Genomic DNA, 7,683 nt, shown 5'->3' on the forward strand with positions numbered 1-7,683 from the left:
TATTTATTTGCCTTGTTTATCTGCAATCCGAGGTTCTCTGCCGCCTGCTCGATCCCTTGGTAGGCTTCTGCTACATAGGAGAGCCGCAGACCAATGATGTCTATATCATCGGCGTATGCCAGGATCTGGGTTGACTTATAGAAGATGGTTCCCGTAGTCTCCACCCTCGAGTCACGGATGGCTCTCTCTAGCGCCAGGTTGAATAAGAGACAAGCAAGCTCGTCCCCCTGGCGGAGACCCTTGGTGGTAGCAAAAGGTCCTGAGAGTTTTCCATCCACCCTCACCTGGCAAGTGACGTTGGTCATATCCATTCTAACTAGCCTTATCAGTTTGGCCGGGATTCCAAAAGAGCTCATAGCGTCATACAGTTTTACCCTGGCTATGCTATCATATGCGGCTTTGAAGTCTATGAAGAGATGGTATGTGTCGTTTTTGTATTCAGCCATCTTCTCCAAGATCTGCCGCATGGTGATGATCTGACCAGTGGTTGATTTCGAAATCGTTTCGAAATCCTCTTTGATAGTTTCCGACTATCTCTTCGACGTGCGGGACAAGGCGATCCTGAAGGATCAGGGAGAATATTTTATAGGCGGTATTCAACACCGTAATACCCCTGTAGTTGTTGCAGTCCAACCTGTCTCCCTTCTTGTATATGGGGTAGATGATGCCGAGATTCCAATCACAAGGCATCGATTCGCTATCGCTATATTCATTTTTTTACGAACGGTTTAACATTGAACAGTGGTGCCCAATAATAGAAACATAATACGGTACCAACCGAACAACCGATGTCGGTCAAGGCCTGCCTGTACCCACTTGTGGGCTTGGCTTTCAGTGACTAATTGATTCCCCCCCATAGCAGGATAGTCAGTCCTGCGTATGGCGGCGCGGTCTATTTGGGGATTGAACCCATGACGGGCATGTTGTTAAGTCGTACGAGTTGACGACTGTACTACGACACCGGCGAACAATATTACAATTTTTATAATGTATGAATAGATGTTTTTATCGATATAAAAACAATGTCAAACAAGTGTATGGGAAGCAGTGTCTTTGGGACTGGGCGATGAAAATGGAGCAAGAACCTAGAATATTACACATTACGCATTCGTTGAGCTCTTGATTACCAGAACATAATTTGGATATTTGATTTTATTGGTATAATTAACGCACATTATACATTATACATTACTCAACATCTTTTATTGTGTTAACTTGCGTTATTTATGCTGATAAAATTAATCTCGATTGACATAACTTTTCACAAGTGTAATAGGAGTAATCGTCAAGAGATCTTCTTACTATTTATTGCGGAAAAAAAATGGTTTTATCATTATGCTACATGCCCCGGCACATCATTTTCTAATGCTATTGTTACATCTAGACCGAAACGCATTCCAAGCTCCCATCGTCCAAACACATTCGCCCATCTCCAGCTATTCCGGAGCTGGCATTTAAGCCGGACACAGTGGAAATATCATCGTCATTATGGATTGTGCTGACCATGTTACGTAAACCGGTACGCAATCAGCGCTTCCCCGCGTTCTTCCCGCAGTTAGTTCTAGCAGGACACGACATTGCAAGAGAAAGGTCACACGGCGATTGGATCCTGACAGAATTGACGGATTGGGATCTCTTTTTTCTCCTCCTCCTCGAAAGCGTTTCCAATTCCTCTCCCATTGGCCGCATGATGTACCTTGAAAATGCTGTGCGCTCATTTCCACTGTGACGTATGTGAGAGATTATGTAATCGAAATCAAGTTCGTGTGTATGTGTGTGTGTGTTTCAAGTGCAAAAAGGGGCTTCATCGTTTAAAACTTTGGTTTCAAATTGCTTTATTGAACTGCTTTAACAGAACAAGGCTAAGGTGCTACGGTAAATGCGCACCGTCTAGTGGACATTTGTGGTTTGAGATTCATGGCGGTGGTCGTTTGCAATACACCGGCTGGTAGTGCAAACGTGCTACACTTTTAAACAATAATCAAGCTACTAAACATCACATTAGAGCTATCGAGTCTTTGCGTTGAGTTGGGTATGCGAAGTCTTCTTGTTATGAGGGAAAGGATCCTCCGAGGGGGAAGTAGTCTACAAATAATGGCACCACAGTAACTCTATCCAAAGAAACAAAAAACCATCCTCTTTCGAAACGAGCGGTATGTGTAGGGGTGTGTCCTGTTCAGTTAGCAACGTCCGACAGGAGCAGCTTCACGATGTTATCGATAACGTTTACATCCGCCAGAATGCTCATGTGATCGGCCCCTGGGAACTCTTTGGCAACGATCGTTTGCTTCTGTTGCGTTGTCCACTGCAGGCAAGCTTCCAGCGAACGAGAATTGACCGTACCGTCGCCATTGCCCATCTTAAGGACTGGTGTGCCGCTCAGATCGTACGATTTCTGATAATCCAAGCTGTCAAAGTACGAAACAAAGGTTTAAATAGGTAAAATACACGCTTTTAAAGCAAACAAAAAATCTACTTACGATTCAACAGTGTTGATTTTGCTACCGTACAGACAGTGCAGCTCCACACCGGGTGCGGTAAAGTTAAGCGTGTACGGCAGGGAATCTTTGCGCATTTCCCACCCGTTCGGGTACTCCAGATCCTCGAAAAACTCTTCCATCTGTGCCATCGTGTATACGCGCGACTGGGTCCGTGCGAGCACCTCGTTCGGCTTCCAGAAAAGTGGCGACGGGAGCAGCCAGGCCAAAGACGGGTTGGTGATCTGCTCGGCACGCATCACCTTACCGCTCAGCGCAAACGCACCGAGATCATCGCCGATTGCGTACACCTTCAAGGCTTTCACGCTGCCCGCCCAAGCACCGGCAAGCGAAATGACGCGCTTTATGTACTTTGCCTTCCACTGGGCCGTTTGTAGCTGCAGGAAGTGCAGTGTCATAGGGGCGCCCATGCTGTGCACGATAAAGGTGACCGGTGTGTCGTGGTTAATGGTGTACGTCTGCTCGACCAAAAATTTGAGCTGCAGGAAATACTCTTTATTTTCAGCTGAAATGAGGAGAACATAAATTGTAAAAGCCAGTTCTTTCACCTCTCTTCATCTTCAAATACATACTCGGTCCCTTGCGAAAGTCGTACGGTGCGCCAACGATCGATTTGTCCCGCACGTACCCGTTCGAAACGAGCGCATTGGCGATATTGACAAAGTACGCACCGACCGACGCGTGCGACGGATCGATCCATTCGACCGTTTCCGACTGACCGAAGCCTGGCACGCGCGTCGTAACGCCGGGCGAGTTGCACGTGGTGCGCGTCACATTGTCGTACTCGAGGCGAATGTTGTCGATCCAGCAGTCGATCACTAGGGGAAGCAGCAGTTCCTTGTTCAGCCAAAGGTTAAAGAACGTGGTGGTGTGTTTCTGGCACAGGATCGAAACCTTGTTCGGCTTGTCGATGATTGCATCCATCTGGCTACCGCCATCGCCGGGTACTGAACGATCGGAAAAGATAGAAGTTGACAAGATCCAATCGATAAAGGAAATAACGATTAGTTTAAATTTTGTGTACACGACCTGCTTAGAATAAAAGGCCTATGACCAGGCAACCAGCGCCATAAACAACAACATAGTGCCAGCGTGTTTACGCTTTGTTGAAGGCCCATTCCATTTCATTTCCCGTCTCGTACGTGGTACGATCATCGCGCGATCATTTACGCAAATTTGCTATATTTATTTACTTCTCAGTCACTGGGTCGTGACTCACTACGGCCTCGCGTTTCGGTTGATAAGCGTGCTTCCGAAACGTTCCAGTCCCTTCTTCCCGGGCTTGCACGTTCGAACAAAGAACCTGAGCCTGATTGCACGCGCTTGATTGGAAAAGTAAAAAAAACAAATTGCAACTTACCGAAAACAACTGGCGATAGGTGTCGTTCCGGCTCGCGCATATGAGAGTACTTCCTGAAGAGATGCTTGAGCGATCCCAAATAGGTGCCACCGTGGTTGAAGAACACTCCCGAGGACGGTGCACAGCAGCCAAGCAGTACCGCACAAAGCGCGAACAGGTAGCGTTGGTTCATCTTACTTCCAGTCGGGGATGGACCCCGGTTCACGACGCAAATGGGTTACCACTTCTGAGGAACAATGATGAGCAGGTTCGTTACCGTTGTTGAAAAGTTCCGCTAATTGAATTTTTCGGTGTTATCTCTCTATCCAAATTTCGCGTTACGAAAGCACGTAAAGTCGTAACCAATCAATACCATTCGAATGGTGTTAGGGCACTTGCTTTCGATGCTACCTCGACCGCGTACGAATGTATTATGTAGCCGGACAAGCAAACAAATCGCAAAATGCTTGATACGCAAAATCCGAACTTATGCGGCTTTGAACTCACGCGACTTGTTTTTCGGTCGGTCCCGAGGTGGCCGATTTTTCTGCTTGCCGCGGCGGATTCCCGTGCACGACTGGATTGATCGCAACCCAGGAATGGGAGATAGAGCGAGAGGTAGCACCGACGATGGCGATAACGGACGGTCGATTGGTCTCCCCCCAAAGGGAATCGGCGGGAACCGTGATTTGATAACAACAGCGAAATTGTTAACCCGCCCTACCCGCTGTGCCCTACCCTTTTCCACACGATTGTTTTTGTTTGGTTCCAAGACGCTTTCAGTTCAGTGAGTTCTAACACCACTTTTCAATGAAATTGTCCTACTAATAACTGTTTGGTGGCTCTACAGCTAGCAACTTACCTAATTTGGAGCTCTTTTTCCGAAAATGCTTCGTAATTTTGCAGCAAACAGCTGTGAGAATGCTTTTTATTTACATTGAAGCCGCCGATGCGAAGACGCAACAAACAGTACCGCTGTACGCCAAACAAAACGTCAATGCTGATGTGCGGTAATTGTACAGCGGTTCTTATGCCGCCGTATGATGCGATGTTTTGAGAGGATTATGTATGCGGAATGAGGTGTTTTGATTTTATATATTGCTGAGCTAGAGATAAAACAAATTAGCTGAGTTTTATTCACTTCTGAATATAATTAATATTTTAATAAGCATTAGAGAAAGGAAACGAATTGAAAATAAGCTGAAAATGGCGGTAGAACAATGCCCACGGCCTCATGTGATTTGACAGCTGCTAGCTGTCATCGACAATCGAAGCCGCCGTGTTCAGAGTGACCAGAAATACCGATTTATCTGTATTCCTACCGATTTTTCATATGCCTACCGATTCACAGATAAACCTCCTAACCCAAGTGCCACAAATCCACTAAACGACCGCTAAACGGCTTCTAAACGACTCAAGTTCTCTATCTAAACGGAATATAGAAAGACTTCGTTTAGCAGACGGCAAACGACTCATGCATTCAAAAAATAGCAAAAAAGCTGGTGGCGCTATCTGTTGGAGGGATACCCCAACCAGTTGAGCTTCATCGCTTGGAGGAGAGCTTTCTCATTTCCGCTGTACTGTTGTATGATTTCGCATTGAAGTTATGCATCGCTAGAACTAGAGCGGCGATACAATTGTTTAAATACTAAACTCCAAAGGAAACCACCAGCACTGAAGCATGTGAGATTTGAGTAATGATCATTGGTGTTGATACCCACGTATCTGACCACACGACCATTCATATAGATTTTTGCTCAGAAAGTTAGAAGGCTATATAGGTCATGATAAGATGAAACTTGTCGAAACACATTGCAAGAAAAGGATAGCAATATAATGATTAGTTGTAATACGCCATCTATTGATCAAACCAACGAAGCTGTGGAGCTTTCATTTTTTTTCTATGGATATTCGATTTTCCAGTCGTTTTAGCTTAATCTGTGGCGCTTGGGAAGCGGTCGCGTGGAGCCCCGAGAAAAAGAACTTGTCACCACAAAAAAAATGTGCATTATAGTCCTTCTTTGGCTTAGAACTCCAATTTTCAGATCGACACTTCAGAAAAATCTTCATTTGTGTAACCACTGAACCAAATCTAATCCATATCCTAAATAAAGGATGCATATTCTCGTGAGATGGAACTTTCGTTTTCCGCATTAGCACTCCCTCCCATCACGCTTAACACTTCTTTCGCTTTTACTTCTTTTAAGTTTCGAGTTTTAACCTACCGAAAACTACCGATAAAATTTTGATTCGCCTACCGAAAACCGCCAAAATAATCTGGCCACACTGGCCGTGTTTGTTGCGGCAAATGTAAATAAATTTCGCTCTCGTCGAAGCGTGCTCGTAATTGGCTAATTTTCATTAGTATTTCAAGACTTTTGGTTGTTGTACGAACAGTTGTTCGTGTAAAAATAGTTTTTAGAAGCGGAAAAGCCATACAAACAGTACCTTCCTGTGAAATCGATCGCGTGATCCACCGAACCTCAACCAAACAAATCAAACCATCATGGATGATCAGGTCTGTCCGCGATGCAAAACCACCAAATACCGCAACCCGTCGCTCAAGCTGATGGTGAACGTGTGCGGCCACACGCTGTGCGAGAGCTGCGTCGAGCTGCTGTTTCTCAAAGGGTCCGGCTCCTGTCCGGAGTGCAATGTGGCCCTGCGCCGGAGCAACTTCCGCGTGCAGCTGTTCGAGGACTCGAACGTCGACAAGGAGGTGCAGATACGCAAACGCATCCTGAAGGATTTCAACAAAAAGGAGGACGACTTCGGCTCGCTGGACGAGTACAACGACTATCTGGAGATGATCGAGGAGCTGGTGTTTAATCTGTGCAACAACATCGACATCATCAACACGAACAAGCGCATTGAGCAGTACAAGCGGGACAACCGGGACGTGATCATGAAGAACAAGCTGAAGCTGAGCAAGGACGAACTGGAGCTGGAGCAGATCGTGGAGTACGAGAAGGAGCAGTTCGACCAGCGGCGGAAGGAGCTGGCGATGATTGAGGCGGAAAACCGGAAGCAGAAGACGAAAAACAAGGAAGAGCTGATCGATTCGCTGATGGCAAGCTACGAGGATGCGAGCGCGATCGTGGACAAGTTCACGCAGAAGGCGGAACAGTCCCAGATACAGCTGCCGAAACCGGTCGCACCGCCACCGGTCGCCAAGCATACACACTTCTCGTCCGGCATTGCGACCGGTTTCCAGGGTCAGCACGGTTTCCTGGCCGTGCCGAAGCTGGAGGAGGGCCCGCTGTACGTGTACGAACCGCAAGGCTTTGAAACGGATGGACCGGCGCCGCCCTCGCTGGAGGAGGTGATCAACAACGGCTACATCAGGCACATACGGTGAGTAGTCAACTGAGGGGTTTAAAAAAAAGATTTTTCCGAAGTAAATTTATGTTTCTCTTAATTTTTTTGTAGACTTGAAAATTTGGCAGAGAAAGCGGGAGGATTCCAAACGAACATTTCCTGCCTGCGAGCTATTCAGGAAGCGTTGGCCGGATTATATCACGGTTAGTTTGGAGGTTGAATAGGATTAGCTAGAGGTAAACAAGAATAAATTTTCTCTATTTTTAAACATGCAATTTGTTCCTCTTTTTTGTTTTGTAGAAATGTAAAAAGCTATTGCCTCGAGTAGTTTGCGTTAGAATTTAATTTACAAAAAGGAATCAATAAGTTAACCTCACACGTGTTCACGAACCATCGCTTGCGATTCTCCTATTCCAATCACACCATGTGCTCCAATGAACTGATTTGAACTTTGCCGGTCTATTCTGTAATAAAACAGTAGCAGCTGCCGGCAACCGTTGCCCACAGCAACGAAATATCGAATCCACA

The 7,683-nt window shown here is 46.2% G+C and overlaps 2 protein-coding genes across 3 annotated transcripts; one reads left to right on the forward strand and one right to left on the reverse strand.

The window, feature by feature from the left end:
* Positions 1-1,810: 1,810 nt before the first annotated feature.
* On the reverse strand, positions 1,811-4,832 carry LOC120903035 (phospholipase A2 group XV-like). Of its 2 annotated transcripts, none has more exons than XM_040312217.1 (5): positions 4,700-4,832; positions 3,859-4,084; positions 3,071-3,445; positions 2,481-3,003; positions 1,811-2,408 (listed from the first exon to the last, which is right to left on the reverse strand). In XM_040312217.1, exons 2-5 carry the CDS (start codon positions 4,028-4,030, stop codon positions 2,177-2,179), a joined length of 1,302 nt encoding a protein of 433 aa, XP_040168151.1. In that variant the 5' UTR covers positions 4,031-4,084; positions 4,700-4,832; the 3' UTR covers positions 1,811-2,176. The 2 variants fall into 2 exon arrangements, with proteins under 2 accessions (XP_040168151.1, XP_040168152.1); XM_040312218.1 differs by having other exon boundaries at positions 3,859-4,132; positions 4,700-4,811.
* A 1,308-nt stretch (positions 4,833-6,140) lies between these two features.
* On the forward strand, positions 6,141-7,570 carry LOC120900449 (CDK-activating kinase assembly factor MAT1). Its single transcript, XM_040307445.1, has 3 exons — positions 6,141-7,191; positions 7,267-7,358; positions 7,456-7,570. The coding sequence occupies exons 1-3, from the start codon at positions 6,344-6,346 to the stop codon at positions 7,461-7,463; spliced, it is 948 nt and encodes a 315-aa protein (XP_040163379.1). The 5' UTR covers positions 6,141-6,343; the 3' UTR covers positions 7,464-7,570.
* Positions 7,571-7,683: the final 113 nt, after the last annotated feature.

This window comes from Anopheles arabiensis, chromosome 3, assembly GCF_016920715.1.
Source record: "Anopheles arabiensis isolate DONGOLA chromosome 3, AaraD3, whole genome shotgun sequence".
In the NCBI taxonomy this organism is placed as follows: domain Eukaryota; kingdom Metazoa; phylum Arthropoda; class Insecta; order Diptera; family Culicidae; genus Anopheles; species Anopheles arabiensis.

What these genes read in the sequence shown, in the direction of transcription:
- LOC120903035 (XM_040312217.1), bottom strand. Translation starts at nt 4,030, where the DNA reads ATGAACCAACGCTACCTGTTCGCGCTTTGTGCGGTACTGCTTGGCTGC. An exon ending in CCTATCGCCAGTTGTTTTCG is followed by an intron (nt 3,446 to 3,858) that starts GTAAGTTGCAAT and finishes CCGATCGTTCAG; the next exon opens with TACCCGGCGATGGCGGTAGC. An exon ending in AAAATCAACACTGTTGAATC is followed by an intron (nt 2,409 to 2,480) that starts GTAAGTAGATTT and finishes GTACTTTGACAG; the next exon opens with CTTGGATTATCAGAAATCGT.
- LOC120900449 (XM_040307445.1), top strand. Translation starts at nt 6,344, where the DNA reads ATGGATGATCAGGTCTGTCCGCGATGCAAAACCACCAAATACCGCAAC. An exon ending in GGCTACATCAGGCACATACG is followed by an intron (nt 7,192 to 7,266) that starts GTGAGTAGTCAA and finishes ATTTTTTTGTAG; the next exon opens with ACTTGAAAATTTGGCAGAGA.